General features: G+C 49.8%; 2 protein-coding genes across 7 annotated transcripts in view; both read left to right on the top strand.

The window, feature by feature from the left end:
* Nucleotides 1–8,072, top strand: part of Inava (innate immunity activator) — a 29,232-nt gene extending 21,160 nt beyond the window's left edge. For 3 of the 4 annotated variants that reach the window (XM_059280212.1, XM_059280213.1, XM_059280210.1), the window contains 5 exons: nt 825–878; nt 1,658–1,868; nt 2,317–2,490; nt 5,784–6,468; nt 7,744–8,072. In XM_059280212.1, coding sequence (XP_059136195.1) covers nt 825–878; nt 1,658–1,868; nt 2,317–2,490; nt 5,784–6,468; nt 7,744–7,836 — 1,217 coding nt within the window. In that variant the 3' untranslated portion in view covers nt 7,837–8,072. The remainder of the gene's footprint in view (nt 1–824; nt 879–1,657; nt 1,869–2,316; nt 2,491–5,783; nt 6,469–7,743) is intronic. The other variant, XM_059280211.1, reaches the window with a different exon arrangement.
* A 2,092-nt stretch (nt 8,073–10,164) lies between these two features.
* The window catches only part of LOC131925259 (maestro heat-like repeat-containing protein family member 7), a 38,350-nt gene continuing 26,962 nt past the window's right edge, over nt 10,165–21,552 (top strand). Inside the window, exons 1-7 of one of the 3 annotated variants that reach the window (XM_059280557.1) lie at nt 10,165–10,442; nt 11,363–11,563; nt 14,229–14,293; nt 14,635–14,757; nt 14,870–14,949; nt 15,515–15,644; nt 16,359–16,445. In XM_059280557.1, the coding sequence (XP_059136540.1) occupies nt 11,473–11,563; nt 14,229–14,293; nt 14,635–14,757; nt 14,870–14,949; nt 15,515–15,644; nt 16,359–16,445 (576 nt within the window). In that variant the 5' untranslated portion in view covers nt 10,165–10,442; nt 11,363–11,472. Of the gene's footprint in view, nt 10,443–11,362; nt 11,564–13,560; nt 14,294–14,634; nt 14,758–14,869; nt 14,950–15,514; nt 15,645–16,358; nt 16,446–21,552 lie in introns of those variants that run through there. The other 2 variants (XM_059280556.1, XR_009383200.1) reach the window with 2 other exon arrangements.

Consider the following 21,552-nt stretch of genomic DNA (forward strand, 5'->3'; position numbering starts at 1 on the left):
GATGGTAGTATCTACCTTAGCTGTTATGGTTTTTACATGAATGAGTGTATGCAACATGTTCAGGAAACATTAGAAACATGGCACAGTAGAAACATTAGCCATGATTCATGTTTTCTCATCTTCATTTTCAAATAGTCGAAAATGCTTTCTGGATTCTGCCTGGGTCACTCAGAGTTAGCCTTAAACTCCAGAGCATTACGTCAGAAAAATAAGGCTCCTCCCAATTTCCTGAGTGACAACTGCTGTTGTTTCACACAGAACTGCCATGCTCCGTCTCCCTCAGGCGACATCCACAGCACCAGCAGACGACTCTCCTGAGGGCCAGCTGGCCAGACCCTGTCCTAAGTTGGCCCTCATGGTCCCCACAGCCCCTCCCACCCCCACTGCTCTTGTGGGTACTACAGGAATTCTTCTATATCAGACCCTGGAGAGGAGTTGCCCTGGTGATTTTTGAAGATTACAGACACCCCGGCAGAACGCTCTTCATCCTAAGAGCCTTCTAAAAGGGCCTTCCATCTTTCCCTTTATCCCCAGGAAGTCCTGCTCTTGTTGGCTGATGGGAAGTCTGTGGTCCAGAGCCTTGAAATGGCTTACTCAGGGTTGCGTGGTTCAGGATAGAGCAGGATGAGCTCACCTTTCCTGCCTCCCAGACCCTAGTTTGTGAACCCTTTTTACCTCTAAGTAACAAGTTGTGAACACATGCTTTAGTGCGTGGCGGGTATTTCCTGGGGGAGTTCAGCGGCTCGCCTGGCTGCGGAGGAATTGGGCTGCTGAACTCTGGGCTGATCGTCTCACTTCTCTTCCCTCCCCTCTGACCGTTGCAGAGCTCAGCGCCTCTGATGATAGCTCCCTGTCGGATGGGCTACTCCTGGAGGAAGGTGAGCTGGGAAGTCTGGGGACGCAGCCAAGACTGCGGGGATTTGCAGTTCACTAGCGAGGACTCCCCGTGGGACTGGAGAGTTTAGGGTGCTGATGAAGGCTGGGTCCCAGCTAAGGGTCTGTCTCAGACTGATGTCAGTTTCTGTGTGTCCGGCGGGCACGTGCCCCGTTTGAGGGTGAGGGATGTGCTGAGCGCCTCTTTCAATGGATCCTTTTGATGAGGAAGGGAAAGATGAGCTCTAGCCTGGCCCGTTAACCCCGGGTGTCTCTGCTTCACTCAGAGGCTATATTTCGGAGTCAGAGCCAATTAGTCAAAAAAATCATTGCCGTGGTTGAGAAGAAGGTAGAGCTGGAGAGGAAGTACACGTCTGTGGAGTGAGGACCTTGTTTAAAAACACTAAGAGTACTGAGGGTCAGAGTGGACTAGGAAGGCAATGCGGGTGTGCCCAGGGTGTGCCCAGGCCAATAAGGAAATGGGGCACCTAGGTGCAGCAGAAACCAGAAAATTAGCTTGCTGCAGATGGGCACCGTGAGTGCTGTCTAGAAATGTTAGAAAGTGGAGTAGAGAGAATCAGGAAGGAGGCAGGTGTAAAATTAAAGCGGGGCTGGGCGGAAGGGAGGGAGTCCTAAAGAAAAATAAAACAGCTTTTCTTATCTGGGATTGGGGCTATGGCCTGGAGCAGTAGGTCAGGGCATTGAGGATCGAGAGCAAGGCACAGGCTGTGGAGGTTCTGGCTGAGCCAGTTTTCCCCAGCCTCTGCCTTCCCTACCCCTGCAGAGGATTCCAAAGCGCCGAAACCTGCCCCAGAGTCCCCGGCACCACCTTCACGGCCGCTCCCACCCCAGAGCCTTGAGGGCCTGCAGCCAACAGGACCAGAGTCTGGCGGCCTGGAACGGGCCCCGATCCAAAACAGTCCGTGGAAGGAGACCAGCCTGGACCACCCCTATGAGAAGCCTAGGAAGTCTTCAGAGCTCAGTAGCGAGTCCAGGTCAGGCTGGGGAGGAAGGGGGTAGGGGAGAGCCCAGAACAGGTGGGAAGTGGCCCAGACTGGGCATGTGGATGGGGAAACGTGCAGGTGGTCACTCTCCTTAGCTGTGTGATGCCAGAGGTGTGAGAACTGGTAGCTCTTGGGAGTGCTGACACTTTGTACCACTCCCTTGGGGGCCCTCTGCCTTGTGAGCCTTTAAATGAGTGATTTTCAACCTGTGGGTCCCGGCCCCCGTGGGTGGAGAACAACTCTTTCACAGGGGTCACCCAAGACCATCAGAAAACACAGATATTTATGTTACAATTCATGACAGTAGCAAAATTATAGCTATAAAGTAGCAACGAAGTAATTTCATGGCTGGGGGATCCCCACAGCATTAGGAAGGTTGAGAACCACAGCTCTAAATAAAGACATTGCTGTCGCTGACTTATCACCAATCCCTTCGCAGCAGCCCGGCCACCACTCCTCAGGACCAGCCTAGCACCTCCAGCCTGTGGCTGCTGGATCCTGCCTCCTGCCATGTGGTCCCCGTCCGAAATGTTCCTGGCCAGCGGCAGGGCCGCACCAGTGCCCCAGCTACCCCTGAGATGCAGGGCCGGAGGGGCCAGACGCAGTCTCTGAGGTGAGAAGGCTGCCCTAGAGGTGCAGGGGATAGCCCATTCCTATCCCAAGCTACACAGGTACCGCTGAGACACCCTGGGTGGCACATGGCTAGCGCCTTGGGTGCTCCTTTGCATCCCTCTCTGGGATGCCTCTCCGAAGAGGTAGAGGCTGCTCTTCCACAGAGTCCAAAGCATTTCGTTCACGAAGGAAGCATTCCTTGACCTTGCCCTGTTTTCTTGCACTGACGAATATTGGTTTATTTTTGGTCGCTGACAATGTGTATGTATTTCTCTCTTCCAATTGATGTACAGTTGGTTCTCATTATTTGTGGTAGTTGTGTTCTACAACATTGCTATAAACACACAATTTCCTATAGCAGTGGTTCTCAACCTGTGGGTCTCAACCCCTTTGGGGGTCAGATGACCTTTTCACAGGGGTCGCCTAAGACCACCGGAAAACACAGATATTTACATTACAGTTCGTAACAGTAGCAAAATTAGAGTTACAAAGTAGCAGCAAAAGTAATTTTATGTTTGGGGGGGTCCACCACAACATGAGGAACCGTATTAACCGTCACAGCATTAGGGAGGTTGAGAACCACACTCCTATAGGGAAATACAATGTTTTGGTGACAGTGTTGCTTATTAACTGAGTAGTATATATATCCTTATTGAACATGAGTTTCTGTTTAAGGACAGTTTCTGTTTAAGGACACTTAATATATCTGTGGCTTCATTAACACTGAACTCACTGAACTTCATTAACTAACGCATGTAACTTAGTCTGAATGAAGCTGGTCTAGTAGTCTTACTTTCTCTACAAGACACTTCACAGCACTCTTGTGCTTAGAAACTGCAGGGGGCACTTCAGCATCACCTGTGGGGCCATTTTAAATATCCAGTAGCCAGGTGTGCTGCCTCCCAGCACTTGGGAGGCAGAGGCAGGCGGATCTCTACTAGTTCCAGGCCAGCCGGGTCTACAGAACTAGGTCCAGGATAGCCAGGGCTACACTGAGAGACCCTTTCTCAAAACAAGAAAGCAAGCAAACAAACAAAAAAAAATGATCAAGTCACCCCCTCCCAGGTACACTAAGTAATACCGCAGGTCGTCTAAAGGATGCAATACAACAGCAGCGGCATGCGGATTCCTATTTAGTTCTATTTCTTTGTGAGGCAATGCTGGGAGAGGAACTGAGGGCCGCGTGAGTGATGGAGAAGCTTTCTACATGCCCTCAGCTGTGTTTTGTTATTGTTGTTGTTTGTTTGTTTGTAGATAAGGTTTCCCTATGTAGTCTAGACTGGCCTGGAATTCACCATCCCCCTGCCTCAGCCTCCTTGGTGCTGTACCTCTGTGCCACCACAGCACACTCAGCACTTGATTTTTGTTCGGCCTCTGCTGAAGATGTGTACGTAAAGCAATCCGAATTCTTCGGTGTATCAAGTGACCATGAGCATGTGTGAGTTACTTTTCTCCTTTGATACTGGGATAAAACACTTGGCAAAAACACTCAAGGAAGGAGGCTTTATTTTGGTTCACAGTTTGAGATGCTGTCCACTATGTAGGGAAGGCGTGGTGGCAGGAGGGTGAGGTGGCTGTCACCCTGCATCTTCAGTCAGGAAGCAGAGAGAGAGGAGTGCTGGGTCCCAGCTCACTCTCGGTCCATTTGTTTGTTTGTTTGTTTGTTCGTTTGTTTTCCTGGAACTCACTCTGTAGACCAGGCTAGCTTCGAACTCAGAGATCTGCCTGCCTCTGCCTCCTGAGTGCCGGGATTAATGGCCTGTGCCACAGCTCAACAACTCACAGTCCTTTAATTCAGCCCAGGACCCCAGCTCAAGGAGAGGTCCCACCCATATTTAGGGTGGATCTTCTCTCTGCAACTAACCCAGTGTAAGACACTCCCTCACAGACATACTGAGGTTTGTCCTGTAGGTGATTCTAGATCCTGTCAAGTTGACAAGTTTGGCCATTGCGAAAACGCTGTGTATATTGGCTTTGGAATTAGCAGATCAATTTTAGCAAGTAGATGAACTATCTGGCAAATCTGAAACCTATGAATAACGAAAATCAACTGTGTGTTTCTTTCCAGCCCCCGCTCCCCCGGTAATAGTTTCAGTCAGTGAGGTATGAAAGGTGGTGTTAGCCATGCCTGCCTGGTGCCACCAAAGCCTCTTCAGTTTGCGTATCAGGTAGCACTGGACGGGTTCAACAGCTGTGAAGCAAAACTTCCTTTATATGGTACCTACCGCCAAGGTCATTTTATAAACAATGTCTATGTGCAAATTTTTTAAAAGGCAACCCAGCCCCATGCCCGGTATATAAGCAGGGCAGGGGCTCGATTTTTAGCCCCTGTGGGATCCTGCCCTGCCTGCACCCGCCCTTTGGAACACATGAAAGCTTTTCACATTTATGTTAGGTACTTGACAATGTCTAACCAGAGTCAGAATGAAGTGCTGCTGAACATCACCTGCCCTAGCTGGCTGAGCAGTGTGACATGGATGTAGCAGATGTTGGCCCTTCCTAGCTGTGGACTGAGTCAACTGAGAAACCAAAATACTATAAAAATCACATACATACCGAACAGGTACAGATTCTTTTTGCAGGGCTGGGGATTGAACATAGGATGTCATGCATGCTAAGCAAGTGTCCTTACCTCTGAGCCACGTTCCCTGTCCATCAGATTTTTTGTATGTTTGGTTGGTTGGTTTGGTTTGGTTTTTCGAGACAGGGTTTCTCTGTGTAGCTTTGGAGCCTGTCCTGGGACTCACTTTGTAAACCAGGCTGGCCTCGAACTCACAGAGATCCGCCTGCCTCTGCCTCCTGAGTGCTGGGATTAAAGGTGTGCGCCACCACCACCACCACCACCACCACCTGGCTGTCCATCAGATTCTTGCCACTATTACTAAATAGTACAATATGTGAACTAGTTACATAGCATTTACACTGTATTAGGAATTGTAAGCACTCCAGAGATGATTTAAAGGCCACAGGATGTATTGTGTGTAATACTTACCTATTTTGTGCAAGGGACTTGTGACCTGGATTTTGTGGCTCAGGCCAGCACTCATGGAATCAGTTTATCCTGACGTGGAAAATGCTAGAAGGAATCACTTGTGTGTGAATGGAGCAGGAGCAGTATAGCAATACAGCATGCAGGGAGGGGATGTATTACCTCTGCATACTAGGACAAGACTGAGGAGGAGTCTGACCAGAGTAAGACCTAGCACAGGCTCACTGCCCTGGCCTCCAAAGTCATAACTCATCACTCCAGTGTGGCTCCTCTCCAGCTCAATGCTTTCCTGCTTTCCTCTTCAGGGTGGACTCCTTCCGAACAGGTGTGGAAGGCCGAGGTCGGAGTGCCTTTCCCCGCCGCCGCCCCACTCACTACACGGTGACCGTGCCAGACTCGTGCTTCACGCCCAGCAAACCCCCGCTGCCACACCCTGCCTGCCACTCTTGCTCTGAAGACAGCGGCTCTGACGTCTCCAGCATCTCCCACCCCACCTCACCCGGCAGCAGCAGCCCCGACATCTCCTTTCTGCGGCCCCTCTGTCCCCCTGAGCCACCTCGCCATCGTGGGGCCTGGGGCCCGGCCTGCGGCAGAGAGCTGGCCACTCACTACCCAAAACTGCTGCTGCCGGCTGGTTACTTCCCCACGGGGCGCTATGTGATGGTGGCCGAGGGCCACCTGCCACCGGGCGAGTGGGAGCTGTGTCGCGCAGCGCTGAGTGCTGCCTACGACGAGGAGGGTGCTCCGCTGCGCTACCAGCGCTTGGTGCCCTCCCACAGCCGCATTGTGCGCACGCCCTCGCTGAAGGACAGCCCTGCGGGCAGGGGACTCAGCAAGGCAGCCGTCTCGGAGGAGCTCAAGTGGTGGCACGAGCGGGCACGTCTCCGGAGCAGCCGCCCCCACTCGCTCGACCGCCAAGGGGCTTTCCGTGTCAGGAGCCTGCCTCCCGGGAGGGAGAGCTTCGGGCGGGCCTCGGGACCCCGGACACAGGTACAGCTTCCCCTGGGGGGAGGCAGTGGGTCAGCAGACTTCTGGCTGAGGGATCCCCAGTTAGGAAAATTAGGCCCCCCAAAAGTATTTCCTCTTGGCTTTAGAAGGCACGACTGACTTCCCTGGGCATGGCTCTTACTTGTGGCTGCTGTGTCTAGTGTCTAAAGAGCAACATTACCAGTGTGCCCTGGTAGAGATCATCCACATAGATAACGGGGGAGATTTTCTTCCCCCTAACGGCTTCACAGATGATCCACAAAACAGATAAACTTCCTCATAACCAAATGTGCAACCCTAATTAACCCCTGGAATTTCCTGACTCGAGGGCCCAGGGCAAAGGGAGAATCTGGAAAATGGGTTTGCAGAAAGCAACTCAGTGCAGCCAGGCTGAGAAACAGATGGTCTCATAGTTAACAGCTAGACGACCAGGACCTAATCCCAGGCCCGCTTCTTTATAAGTTCTCTGCTCCTGTGGGGTGCTTAACTCATAGGTTTCCGTTCCTACCCCCCTCTAAAGGATAGACATAGTAAGGGACCCCTCTCAGGGTGGGTGAGAGGCTAAAATGATTAAGTGATAATGTTGTCACCCAGGCTCCCAGAGGCCAGGGGGTAGGTTGTGGTGGTAGTATGTAGGATTAAGATCACTCTGACTTCGGGTAGGGGTGAAGCCTTGGTTTCTGTAAGCCCCGTTTCTTCGTTCTGGGAGTGAGGAGAGCAGGCATGAATCCTTCCTTTATTCTCCCTCCGTGATTCAGAAGGCTATGCAGGGGACACGCTCTAGAAGTTACCAACAGGCTGCTCCTTTGAGACCCCAGATTCCCAGCAGCCCAGCTGCATCATCCTCCCCTCCCCCCAGGTCCTTTGGGCGGTTTGCAGCTGCAATCCCTGGCTGGGCAGCACCCTGGCCCGGTCCCAGGCTGCACACCCTTTCAGCTGACGTGCTTTTCCCTTCCTGCGAGCTTGGACCTGTCTTTGGTCTAGGCTTAGCCCATCCCAACCTGTCAGACAGGGACGGTGATGAGACATGAGTCCAGGAAAGGTGGGGAAGAAGGTCAGGGTGCCCGTCACACCCCAGAGAACCTGGAGTGGTAAACAGAAGAGGGTGGTGGTGGTACCTGGGAGCGTCATTCCTGGGGAGGGCGGGAGCCGACCACCGGGGCTTCACAATGGACGGTCTGTGCCTTTAAGCAAAAGCAGTGGTGTGAGTGGGCTCACAGTGCTGACATTTCCACCCAGTTTGCTCATCCGCCTCTCCTTTCTCCCTGCCTGTGACAGGTGCCCCCAGTGTGTGTACTCCGGAGGTCGCCAGACGGGGCTCCCATGCAAGTCTTTGTGCCTGAGAACGGAGAGATCATCAGCCAGGTGTAACGACTCTGCAAGCCTTGGCCACGACCGGGAAAGACTTTTATATTGGAGCTGGGGGTTGAGACCCTCACCCTAGAGTGCTTCTTTCAGCTCTCCTACCCTCATCGCCGGCCGATGACTCAGAGCTGAGACCTTTCTTTTTTACACGAGTGACTTCCAGAAGCCCTGACGTGAGGACTTGTATCTGTGATTTGTTGTCTTCAAGGTTCCGATAATATGATTATACTTCATCCCCCAGAGTCTGGCCTTTTGGACTTAAGGTCCCGCCGGGCTAGTTGACAGCAACTGTCCTTCTTATGCAGGACAAGTGGCATCGAGGGCCCCGTGGGGTCCCCGGATGCTCTGTGCCTTCTTTCTGAGGTAGCTGCTGGTTCTTACCTGCTGGAGGCGGGAGGGGGTACACACGCAACAAGGACTCTGCTTCCCTTGTTTCCGAGATCTCTGGGTACCACACGCTGGGCAGGACTCTCCTCTCCCCTTTATGTGCTCTATGATGCACACCACTCAACGGCCGGAAAGGGCAGTGTGTCCTGGTGCCTTGTCTTCCTGCCGTTTTCCTGACTCCACGGGTCTCCGTTAGCAGCCCTCAGCACTTCTGTCTCCACACCCTGGAGCTCCCAGACCACTGAACCTGGAGATTGAGGTTAACACTAGACTGTCCAGTCAGGGGCCTGGGCTAGGGGGCTGGTGGGTGGGAAACACCTCGTCCTTCACAGCCACTTCTGGGCGTTGTGAGACTGGGCTGGCGGCCAACTGCGTCCGCTAAAATCTTCATAGTCTTAGACACCAGCACCTTGAAAATTTATATATAAAGTGTCATTCTGTGGCGTGTTTGAGGTGTGAGGAGGCAGTTACTGCCCCTTCCATTTTCTCCCCAGCCAGCTTCTGCTCTGAGAAAAATCCTTGTTTGTTCACCCCTGGAGAAGCTCATTGATGACTCCGGATGGGGTGTTGGATTGTCTCAGACGACATGAACGAATTGTCCCAGGTTCCGAGACCAGGCAAGCCAGGAAGCTGCCTGCGTTTAGACTTCCCGCACGCTTAACCTTCTGATCCTTAGGCCTACCTTTGCTGCCTGGGCAGATGCCCAGGTCGGCATCTTGCCTAGGAGCAACTAGGAAGGTTAAGCGATGTGATTATGTGTGGCCTTCGTCCCTTGAGCACGCCTCCAGTTCTTCCCTGGACTGGAAAAACACTGATCCCGACTCCAATGGTCTGTTTCTCCTGCTGGAGAGAAAACAGCGTGGCCCCATGGCACTGGGGTTGGGGGAGGGGCAGTGTTAGGAATTGGGGAGGCTAGAGGGGGCTTGAGGGGGTGCACAGGGCACTTCTGTCGCTGTGTTCTTACTACATCCTATAGTGTCCCAGCTCCACTCTCCACACTGTGTTTGAATGCCCTGCTTTGGTTTGTCTGGCTTCTGAGCCCCTTCCCTAGTCTAGAGATGCCCCCCTCACACACCCCCGCTCCCAGTGTGTGCTCTGGATCCCTAAGTGCCTTAGATCCTAGTCACAGAGCTGAGGGACCTGTGAGCGCTGGTCCCTTCCCACACCTGAGCATCCTTCACATTAACTTATTGGTCTTACCTAACAACTGTTTCGTGTGTTCGCGGCGCAGTGGTGGTGCCCGCAGCTGCAGGGCGGAAACCGTGCCACACTGTGCCAAATACTTCAATAAAGTCCGATTGGCCCAGCTGACGATGAAGGATTTTGTGTGTTTGTGTTGAGTTTTCTGAACAAAGGCTGTGCGCGGCTCCCTGAGGGGTTTGGCTGACCATTCCAACTCTGGCCATGTCCCTAGGGAGCAGGTGGGGTGGCCAAGGGGGACCCAAGCTGCTTCTCTGACCAAAGAGAATCCTCCACTGCTCCTTGAGGTCTCCAGGGCCTAAGAGCTGCGCTTTGGAAGTCACTTCCTCCAGAGAGATCAGACTTTGGGGGCAGCCTCACCTCTGATTTCAAATGGCCCGAGCCAAGCAGTGGTTAGAGGCTTGTGAGAAGCTGTGACTGGAAAAACAGGCTTTCCTTGGGTAAGGAGGGGTTGTCCGTAACCCCTTCTGTGTTCCTACAAAGAGCCCACAGCGCCTCCCTCCACCATGGTGGGGGTGGGGGTGGGGGATGGGAGGATGCAGCTTTCACTGCTGCCCTGTAGGGGGTGCTCAGGATCTGGGAGCCCCGTGGCCCCTAGGACTGCAGCTTCTGGAGAAGCTTGTGGCCTGAGTCTGAGGTAGCATGTGTCAGGTAAAGGGGTCTCTGTTTTGCCTGCCCCTCTCCACAGTTAAGGAAGAGGTAGGTCACAAAGGGTCAGGCAGATGGCTATGCAGCGGCCCTGCCCTGGGTGCCCAGCCCAAGGGACTGTGGGGATCTGACCTTGAAGGACCTGGTTTCAGTAGGCCTGGGGTCGCTCCATGCTAGGGGTCGGGCAGGGAGGGAAGATAGTTCCAGAGCCTCTAGAGAGAAGTTGGGGGCATCCTTATCTGAGACCTGAACATCAATTTAATTATTAGCTGTGGGCAATAGGGACTTGATTTTGGATTTAACTTATTTTGTGGTGAGTTTGAACTTTATTTTGCTGTGTTGGGGATGGGGCCCAGAGTTTCTTTCATACGTGTCAGGTAAGTATTTGATTTTTCTATTTTAGCCGCTCGTTATCTGTTAGGCCAAGGAAATATATTTTTAGATTTTTTTTTTTTTTTAATATGTATGGGTGTTTTGTCTGTCTGTGAACTGTGTGTGTGCAGTACCCACGTCAGCGGGAAGAGGGCATCCGATTCCCCGGAACTGGAGTTACTCTGAGCTACCAGGAGGGCTCTGGTCATGGAACCTGGGTTTTCCAGAAGAGCAGCCAACACTCTTAACTGTTGGGCCATCTCTCCAGCCCCCCACCCCCCACCCCCCAACTCCAGGAAAAAATTTAACCCAATGTCAGAGGATTCTGCTGTGATAATCTGTCCAGGAGGTCAGGCAGGTTGAAGTGAGAGGGGCAAAAGGGCGGGGGGGGGGGGGGGAATAGAGAAGTTTCAGGCAGCCAGCCATGAACTGTACCAGTGTGAGGACCTGGTTGGGCAGCAGTTCCTTTCTGTCCACAGGCTAGTTCTGCTGGGCCATGTCTGGGAGGGGCAGGCGTGTAGAGCGCTTAGGACAGGGATTGCGAATGAAGCCTCTCTGCTCAGAGCAGCTTCAGGATTTGACCTTAAGACACCCAGTGCCATGGATGGAAACATCCCTGGGAGCCAGCTTGAGTCTGAGATCGCTGCAGGGGAGATCTTTGGATGGAGGATGCCTGCAGGAGCCATGAGGAAATAGGGCCCTTCAGGGGGTTGGTCACCTCCCCTTGAGGGAGCAGATAAAATGGGAAGCTGAGGAAGGGCACCGTGGGGCCGATTCTTCTCCTATAGTATTGTTCTGTTTTTGCACCCCGCCCCCATGTTGTGGATAAATTTAGAGCCTCACAGTTTGCTAAGGCTAACCGCGGTGCTCTGCTTTTGAACTACATCTCCAACCCCATCCCCCCCTTTTTTTTTTGAATGGTCAGGCTGTCCCCTGCAGCCTCCCCCTATACTAACCCTGAATCCCTAGGAAGACCCAACTCTTAGCAGGCCTGACCAGTAGTCTCACCACGAGGATCCTATCTTGGGTGTGCAGATGGATCCACAACTTGAGAAGAAAAGTCTGAGCAGATTAACATTTCAACCATCAATTTACTATGATCTCTTCTTGAAGCCAAGCCTGTCAGGTGAGCGCTTTTCTCCAGGCCCGGGGTCTCTCTCATCTTCCTGCCGCAGTTGGGAAGTGAGGATAAGTGCCTGGCCCTTGTTGGAGAGGCCACTCAAAGGGCGCATGTCTGCTTCCTTCTGCCTGTCCCTTCCATAGCTCTAGTCTCTACAGGCCTGTCCTTTTTGCAAGCTTGCCTCTGAGAGGCCTGGAGTTCAGCAGAGCACTGACATTGTCTAAGATCTTGGCCATAGCTCACCTAGAGACAACTAAGATGTTCAGGGGAGCCAGAGATGATCTTTCCTTACCATCAGCAGTGTTCAACTTCCAAGTTCTTTTTTTTTTTTCTTCCCGAAACAGGGTTTCTCTGTAGCTTTGGTGCCTGTCCTGGATCTCACTCTGTAGCCCAGGCTGGCCTTGAACTCACAGAGATTCGCCTGGCTCTACCTCCCGAGTGCTGGGATTAAAGACGCTCGCGCCACCACTGCCCGGCGAATTCCAAGTTCTTACACCCCCAGTCTTTTTAAATCTGAGCGTCCTTTATTTATTTGGTGTACAGTGTGCATGAATGCTATGGCAGGCATTATGAGTGGAGGCCAAAGGACAGGAAGTAGGTTCGTAGGTTCTCTCCATCATCGGGGCTAGAAGATCCAATTCAGGCTGTCAGCCTTGGTGACTAGCACCTTTACCTGCTGTTATTCTGTTGGGGGGGGGGGCAGTGTCTTTTTTCCCCTTCCTTCTTCCCTTTCTCCCTTCTCCTTCTCTTCTAGACAGAGTCTTGCTGCATTACTCAAGCTTGTGATTCACCTGCCTCAACCTCCTGATTAGCTGGGATTGCAGGGATGTGTCACAGTGCCCTCTCCAAAAGCCTATTGATATCTGCACTTGGATGCCCGGTAGACATCTCAAAATCAATATGTTCCATGCTCCAGTGGAGCCCTGTCTTTACATCCACCTTTAGATTTCCTCAGGTCAACAAATGGCAACTCAGTCCTTCCAGTTCCTCGGGCCAAAAATGTAATCTGTTGCTTGTTTTTAGGTTTTGTTGTTGCTGTTTTTCCTGAAGGCAGAGTCTTGCGATGTGGCTCCGTGGCACCGTTTGACTTGATTTTGTAGGTCAAGCTGGCACCACATTTGCACTGGTTCTTCTGCCCCGGCCTCTGGAGTGTTAGAATTCAAGTGTGTGCCACCATACCTATTTGTTTTGGTTTTGTTGGCTTTTGTATCTCTTTTCACTTTTTAAGACATGATTTCACTCTGTAGCCCAGGCAGGTTCAGAACTTAATTTATGTAGCCCAGGGTGCCCTCAGATCTAAGATCCTCCTACCTCTCTCTCTAAGTGCTTGGATCACAGGAGTATGCCACTATGCCTAATCAATTTTTTAAAATATTTATTTATTTATTATGAATACAGTGTTCTATCTGCACATACCCCTGCAGGCCAGAAGAGGGTACCAGATCTCGTTACAGATGGTTGTGAGCCACCATGTGGTTGCTGAGAATTGAACTCTGGACCCCTGGAAGAGCAGCCAGGGCTCTTAACCTCTAAGCCATCTCTCCAGCCCACCTAATGAATTTAGGTTTACTAGTTGTACTGGGCATCAAACCCAGGGCCTTCAGCATGTTGAGTAAGTGCTCTACCACTGAGTCACACTCCTAACTAAACAACTTCGACTTCTTTCTAGCTGTCTCATACATCTGTTTCTACTGATGATCAAGACAGATTCCAGATGTGACAAGTTACTGTTACCACCTCCCTCATTGGATGCTACCATCTATCTCTCTGGGCTATTGTTTCAGTCTCTCAACTGGTCCTTCTGAAGTTTTTGTTTGTTTGTTTGTTTTTTAAGACAGAATCTTCTTACGCAGTCCAGGCTGGCCTTGGACTCCTGGTCCTCCTGTCTCTACCTTCCAAATGCTAGGATTACTGGTGTGCACTCCTGCACTGGGCTGGGTGGGTGGGGTGGGGTAATTTACCGCAGACCCTTCTGCCTTTATTAGTTCATTGAACCCCCACAACATGGAGGTGCATCTTACCCATTGCGCAGCTGAGGAAACTGAATTGAGAGCTTCGTTTGCTGAAGGCCACAGGGCTAGGGAAGGGAAGGGTTATCTGGTTTCAAGCCCTGCCTGGGATCTGGTGCTGCAGGGTGGTGTGTAAGAACGGCAGAGGCCTGAACTCAGGCCCGTTGTCTATGCTGCTTTGGGGCCACACACTGCCACAGCCTTTATTCTTTCGCCTCATCCCTTCTGGACTCTTTCCCCAGCCTCCCTCCTGAACTCGGCCTTCACTCATTGCCCCAGGCCCTTAAGGCTATACACATCTCCCTCTAGTTGACAAGCAAGGCTCCCAAGGCTGACTTGAGACTCAATGTCTATTCACAATCAGGAATCTCAAAGGCAGTGTGGAACAGTCCCAGACATCTGTGAGACACTGAGAGTGACTTAAATTTAGGCATCTCCCTTCCCAGCTTTTCTCGAATCGGTGGCCACATCTGATGCAGAAAGTCTGTCTGGTCCACACCCGAATGCTTTCCCTGTTGACTTCTGAAGTTCACAGGAGAGGCTCCATGCTGTTTATGGTGGTTTTCTGGTCTTCTCAGGGGAGGGGGAGGGGAAGAGTGACTGTCCCTTGCCAGCCCACCCAACAAAATCAGCTAACATCCTTCAATGACACCCCCTTTCAGAACTGTGCCAATCAGAAAGAGAGGCCTATCAGCTAATTATGGATTTTATGGAGCCAGGCGAGATGGTAAGGAAATCCTTTGGGACTGAGGAGCAGAGTGGGAAAATCTGAAGGTCCATCTTTCCCTAACCTTAGCCCTGAAGCCACCCCAACGTCAGTTCATTAGTGGCTCTTAATCTGGGGAAATCTTGGAGGCCAGGCCACTAGACAGGGTAACAGTCCTCTTCCTCTCTAAAGGACTGCCTTGTAGACTCCGCCCTACTGTCCCAGAAGGCTCCAAAGGCTGGAAGGACCCGTGATGTCTTGCACTGGGACGTAATCCACACTTGGGTCTCATTGAGACTGGGCAGAGTGTGGGGTGCAGGTCTCAGGTTCTGCCCCGAGACTGGTTTTATTTTCTGCCTTAGTCCCAGTTAGACAAGCTGAACTTCCTGAATGCTGTGGAAATTTTAAGCAGTGTTGTGCGTGATCAGGCAAATGGCAACATGAATAACTACTACCCTAAAACCCTTCTGGCCAGGAAAATTCAGGTGAGGAAGAACGTAACTCTTAGTTGGTTACTGCGGGTTGAAGGGGACAGTCCTAAACCCGAGGCTGGTATCCCTCTCTGAGGTAAATTCTCATTTTTTCTGGTCCTTCTAGACATTCATCGTGGAAGAACCCACAGAGATCTTGGATAGTAATGTGCGTCAGCAAGCCATGCTCTGCATCGTGGCCCTGAGGTTCCTTCCCCACAGACCCTATCCCAGACTTGTCCCCCCCCCCCCCCAGGATTCTGGTCCTGAGAACACTTGGGTTGGGAAGACAGGCAAAGTTTGGGAACTTGACTGGAGGCTAAAAGTGGCAAAGTCTATGGTTGCTACTTCATTTACCTGCATCCTGGGACCAGGGGGACCTTTTGGAAATCTATTAGGACATCTAGTGTAGGAAGCTTCCTTTTTCTTAAAAATGTACTTATTTTTTATATTATGTACATGGATGTTTTGCCATGAGTGTCGGGTTCCCTGGAACTGGAGTTACAGACAGTTGTGAGCTACCAAGTGGGTGCTGGGAATTGAACCTGTGTCCTATGGAAGAGCAGTCAGTGTTCTTAACCACTGAGTCATCTCTCCAGCCCCAAAGAAGCCTCCTTAAATGTTCTCTTGCCCTGACAAAGAATCACTGTAAAGTGGTGGAATTTTCTGTACCTCAGAGAACAGCAGAGCAGTTTCCCCCAGAGTGTTCTGAAAACATGCCCAACTTCACACAGGACCCCCTAAGTCCCTTGTCCTTCGCTTCTCCTCCAAGCCAGGTGAAGCCACCTTTCCACTTATGCCAGAAACTGGACCTGGTCAACGTTAGCATCACCAGCATATTCTCTCTGCCACTCATCCTGCCCAGTCTCGACCGGAAGGAGAGCGCTAGTCTTTACCTCAAGGTAACCACCATTATTGCCTCCTGCTGAAGATCTCTATGGGGATGACTTTGTCTTGGGGACTACCTCCTGTTTGCCCAGCTTCTTGGCCTTCCTCCTGCTCTGACCTCTCCCTCAGGAGACCACGGCCCCATGGCCTCCATTCTGTCATTCTGGGCTTCCCAAGGAATGGTCATTGCCCACATCCCTTCTCTCTGAAGTCCACATACCACCCTTAGTTTTAGTCTAGCAAAAAAAACCCATAGATTATATAGAATTATTGGCAAAGAGACTGCCAAATTTTCCCAATGATATTTGGTTTTAAAATTTGGACTTGGGATATATCTCAGAGGTAAAGCACTTGCTTAGCACCCAAGAGGTCTTAGGTTCGGTTCCCAGAATTGTAAAAATAAAACACAGAGGTCTCCATAAGCTGATAGAATGACTCTCCAAGGCCCAGAATCCCAACGGGCTGTCTTAGTTGGCAAGAAATGCCTACAGCCTGTAGTTCACTATTGGCTACAATTTGAGATGCGCCTGCTCCCACTTTTAGTAAGGCTGAGAAAGTTCAACACTAAGGAGAACCAGAGTGTAGCTGATGTGTGAGCAGATGCGGGGAACCATGCTGGCTCTCTGCTCCTTCGTCCCATAGAAGAGATGGAGGGAGTGTTGTCAGGAAGCTAAGTGAGCCATGTGGCAGTTATCCGATTGTACACCCCATGTCTCCTTGATTCTCAGACAAACCAGGCCTTGGATGACATGCTACAAGCTCTTGTGATGGAAGAAAGGAGCCCCAACATGATTATACTGCAGAAATTTGTGGAGGTAGGTGGCTGTAGAAACCAGAACCCCACACTCTTTCTTGTAGTCTATGCTGGGTAAAGCAGGACGGACGATGACCACAGTCTAGGTGCACCTCTAGTTCAGAGATTCTCAAGCCCCAGCACGTATAAGCTTCAGTGGAGGATGCAGTCTTGAGTCTCCCCCAAGACACTCTGAGGATGATGTTTGGGGACCACAGTCATCAGGCGGAGGAGCCTTTGCTGTCTAGAACTTGGGCATGCTGGGGCATTAGCAGTGATCATATTTATGGCATGTATGTCCAGGTTACACTTGAGTCTTCTTAGTGTACTTCGCCTTGATGGCATTGCTCTGTGACAGGGATGAGTGTTCCGCCTCAGGCTACTCTTCTCCTTTTTGGTGAGAAGTACCTCTAGGAGACTCAAAGCATTACTAAGCACTTTTGTCTTTCTTTAGTTGACTTAAAATATTCTTAGTTTTGACAAATTTTCACTTCCAGGGAGCGAGTTTGAATTAGGAAAATAGCCAGGAGTCCCTTGAAGATAATGTTTACTGACCGGGCTAGGCTATTTTGCCTAAAATTCTATATGACTACAAATAAGGAGATAGGAGTGTCCGAGTATCTCATAAGATGGTCCTGATCAGGGCTGCATCCAGAGGAGGCCCTCATTTGTATTTGGGAGAGTGACGCAGTGCTTTGGAATGCACTGTTGCTGGTGGGTTTGTGGAGAGGCATTTGTGCTTTATAGACCCCCTCCTTGTGAGAGCAATGGCAAACCCCTGTTATTCTTGGGGTTCCTGGGGGGGAGGGGTACACTGAGCTCTAGTCCCTGTCTTGGTGAAACCCTCAGCTTTCATTACTAGGCTTTTTGTTCTCCAAAGAAAAATGGTGGCAGGCATAGTGTATATGTCTATAAATTCAGCACTGAAATGCAGAGGCAGGAAGATTGCAATGAGTTGGAGGCCAGCCTGGGCTAAATAGGGAGACTTGGTCTTAACTGAATGTAACACAAGAAAATAAAACAGCACCATGCAAACGTTTTCAACCTTTCATTAAAAAATGGGTTATTTTATTTTTATGTTTTTTTTTCAAAATAACTGTCTGCATTTTTCTCTATTTCTCACAATTAAAAATAGATTCTTTTCTCATATAATACACCCTGATTTTGTTTCCCCTCCTCCACTCCTCTCAAGTCCTCCCCACCTCCCATCCAGATCCACTCCCTTTCTGTCCCTCATTAGAAAAGAACAGGCCTCTAAGAGACAATAACTAAACATGACAAAATAAAATATAAGGAGGTGGAGTAAAAACTTTCATATTTAAGTTGGACATGGCAGCCCAGCAGGAAGAAAAGAGTAGGGAAAGAGTCAGAGACCTGCTTTCTCATCGACAGGAGTCCCATGAAAGCACTAAGCTAATAGCTATAATACACACATAGGGGGCCTGGTGCAGATCCATGCAGGCCCTGCGCTTACTGCTCCAGGCTCTGTGAGCTCATATGAGCCTCGCTTAGTTGATTCAAACGGCCATGTTCTCCTGGTGTCCTCCATGCCCTCTGACTCTTAGAATTTTCCCACCTCCTCTTCCTTGGGATTCCCCTGAGCTCTGAGAGGAAGGATTTGATGGAGACCTCCAATTTCGACTCTTTCTCTGTATAATGTCTGGCTGTGGGTCTCTGTATCTGTTCCCATCTGCTGCCCGGGGAAGCCTCTCTGAGGATGACTGAATAAGGCACTGGTCTATGAGTACAGCAGAAAATCATTAGGAGGCATTTTATTAGTATCTCTTTTTTTGACCAGTAATGTTTGGTTTTATCAGGTCTCTGGATTATTTAGTCTCTGGTTCTTGGTTACTCTAGCAGTGTCTATATGGGTTCCTTCTCATGGAGTGGGCCTTAGGTCAAATCAGACATAGGTCAGCTACTCCCATAAGATCTGTGCTACCACTGTCCTAGCATATTTTATAGGCAGGATGGACTGTAGGTCAAGGGTTTTGTGGCTGGGTTAGTGTCCATGTTTCCCTTTCAGTAGCCTGAAGAGTACCTTCTCGCACCGAAGAGACTAGAATGTCGGGGTGAAGGCTCCATGTAGGCACCAGCTTGCCTTCTCTATGTTCAATTAGTTGTGTAGATGTTGTCCTTGGCAATGGAACCCCACCATCAGTTTGTGGAGAGCAACCCTTTGTCTTAGCTCCAGCCTGGGTTGTTTGGGGGATTTCCATGGGACCCCCTTGGCCGGCAGCTCATTGAATGCAGCCCAGACCCACCACTGGAAGTCTTGCCTGACTACAAGAGATGGCCAGTTGAAACCGTTGCTAGGAGCCCTGATGGGACTCGCTGTCTTAGTTAGGGTTTCTATTGCTGTGAAAAGACACGTGACCATGACAGCTCTTAAAAAGGACAACATTTCATTGGGGCTGGCTTACAGTTTCATTGGTTGAGTCCATTATCATCGTGGTGGGAAACATGGCAGCATGCAGGCAGACATGGTGCTGGAGAAGGAGCCGAGAGTTCTACATCTCGATCCGTAGGCAATAGAAGGAGATTGTAAGCCACCAAGCAGGCTTGAGCTTCTGAGACCTCAAAGCCCATTCCCCACAGTGACACACTTCCTCCAACAAGGCCACACCTCCTAATAGTGCCACTCCCTGTGGACCAAGCATTCAAACACACGAGTCTATGGGGGCCATACCTATTCAGACTATCACTTTCCACTCCCTGGCCCCCATGGACTTGTAGCTATAACATAAAGCAAATTCAAAAGTACCCACAGTCTATAACAGTCTTGAACTTGTTTAAGAGTTCAAAATCTCTTTTGAGACTCATGCAATCTCTTAACTATAATCTCTCATAAAATCATAATGAAAAAGCAGATCACACACTTCCAACATATAATGGCACAGGATACACATTACCATTCCAAAATGCAGGGAAAGGAGCATAGTGAAGAAATACTGGACCACAGCAAGACCAAAAACCAGATGGGCAAACTCCAAACTCTGCATCTCCATGTCTAATGTCAGAAGTGTTCTTCATATCTCCAACTCCTTTCAGTTGTGTTGACTGCAACACACTTCCTTCTCTTGGGCTGGTTCCACTCCCTGTTAGCAGCTCTCCTGGGCAGGTATCCCATGGCTCTGGCATCTCCAAAATCTTGGGGTCTCCAAGGCAATCCAGGCTTCACATTCACAGCTCCACACAATGGCCTCTCTAGGCCTCTATGCAGGGATACCCCTAATATATGCCTGGCCTCAGCAACTTTCCTTAGTCTCAGAGGGAGATTCTGCAACCCCTTTCTTCTATCCTTGACTCTAAAGCCAGAACCACCTAGCCTAAGCTGTCAAGTTCTGTTCTTTACTGGGGCTGGAACTTGCCCCCCTTATTCAATTACATTTTCACCAGCTTTCTGGTTATGATGGTTTTCTTTACTGCCTAAGCTTGGCTGTCCTGGAACTTGCTTTGTAGACCAGGATGGCCTTGAACTCTAAAATCTTCTTGGCTCAGTCTCTTGAGTGCTAGGATTAAAGGTGTGTACCACCACACTTGGACCTAAGCTTTTCTTTAATTCCTTTTCACAAATTGGAAGCTTAGTTGGGCGGGGGCTTGCCCTGAGGTCACCACTCCTTTTATTCTATTTAATATCAGCCTTTTCTCTAATCCATTTATCTCCTTGAACACAGGATTTAGCTTCATTCCACTTCCTGGTGCCCCTTCCTTTCCTCAAATGGTACATTTTGTAACTTTCCTTGCTTAGCCTGCTCCTTTTCATTATAGATCTGCATAAGTGTGGCCACTAATAACCACACAACACAGTCCACACTAATCTGTTTTGAAATCTCCTCTGCAAACCCAATTAATCCAAAACTCTTCAATTTAGCCTTGGTCAGATTCTTTGGACAAAGGCAGAAAGCAGCCTCTTTCTTCACAAAATACCACAAGAACAGTCTCTAGGTCACATACTAACATTCTTCTCCTCTGTAGCCTCTTGAGCCAGGCCCCCACAGTTCAAATCACCATCAGCACCACTGTCTCCCAAGCTCCTACTGCTATGGCCCTTTAAGCCCCACTTAAAGAGGTTAACTGCTTCTCTAATCCAAAGTCCCAAAGTCCACAGTCCTCCGAATAAAACCATGGTCAGACCTATTACAGCAATACCCAACTTCCTGGTACCACCTTCTATCTTTGTCAGGGTTTTATTGCCTCACAGATTATAGTAAGTTTCCACACCACCATCCCCAATGCTCCCAATTCCAGCTGCCTCTCCCTGCACTCTCTCCCTCCCACCTGATCCCTCCCACCTGATTCCTCCCACCTGATTCCTCCCACTCCTGTCCTCACCCACCCCCAGTCCACCCATAAAATCTATTTCTTCTTTCCCAGGGAGATCCACGAGACTGACCCCCATAACTCCTCCTGTTTATCTAACCTCTTTGGATCTATGGATTGTAGCTTGATTATCATTTACTTAACGGCTAATATCCACCTATAAGTGAATACATACAATATTTGTCTTTCAGGGTCTGGGTTGCCTCACTCAGGATGATTTTTTCTATGTCCATCCATTTGCCTTCAAATTTCATAATGTCATAAAGTCAACTGAGTAATAATACTCCATTGTGTAAATATACCATATTTTCTTTATCCATTCTTATGTTGAGAGACACTTAAGTTGTTCCCAGTTTCTGGCTATTATAAATAGAGCTGCAATGAACATGGCTGAGCAAGTGTCCTTGTGGTAGGATGGAGCATCCTTTGGGTGTATGCCCAAAAGTAGTATAGCTGGGCCTTAGGTGGATCAATTCCCAATTTTCTGAGGAGCCACCATATTGATTTCCATAGTAGCTATATAAGTTTGCACTCCCACCAGCAGGAGAGGAGTGTTCCCCTTGCTCCACATCCTTGCCAGCATGAGCTGTCATTTATGTTTCTGATCTTAGCCATTCTGACAGGTGTAAGATGGAATCTCAAAGTAGTTTTGATTTGCATTTCCCTGATGGCTAAGGATGTTGAACATTTCTTTAAATGTTTCTCAGCCACTTGAAATTCCTCTACTGGGAATTCTTTGTTTAGATCTGTACCCCATTTTTAATTGGATTATTTAGTTTTGTTGATATATAGTTTCTTGAGTTCTT

The sequence above is a fragment of the Peromyscus eremicus genome, chromosome 15 (genome assembly GCF_949786415.1).
Source record: "Peromyscus eremicus chromosome 15, PerEre_H2_v1, whole genome shotgun sequence".
Lineage (NCBI taxonomy): Eukaryota > Metazoa > Chordata > Mammalia > Rodentia > Cricetidae > Peromyscus > Peromyscus eremicus.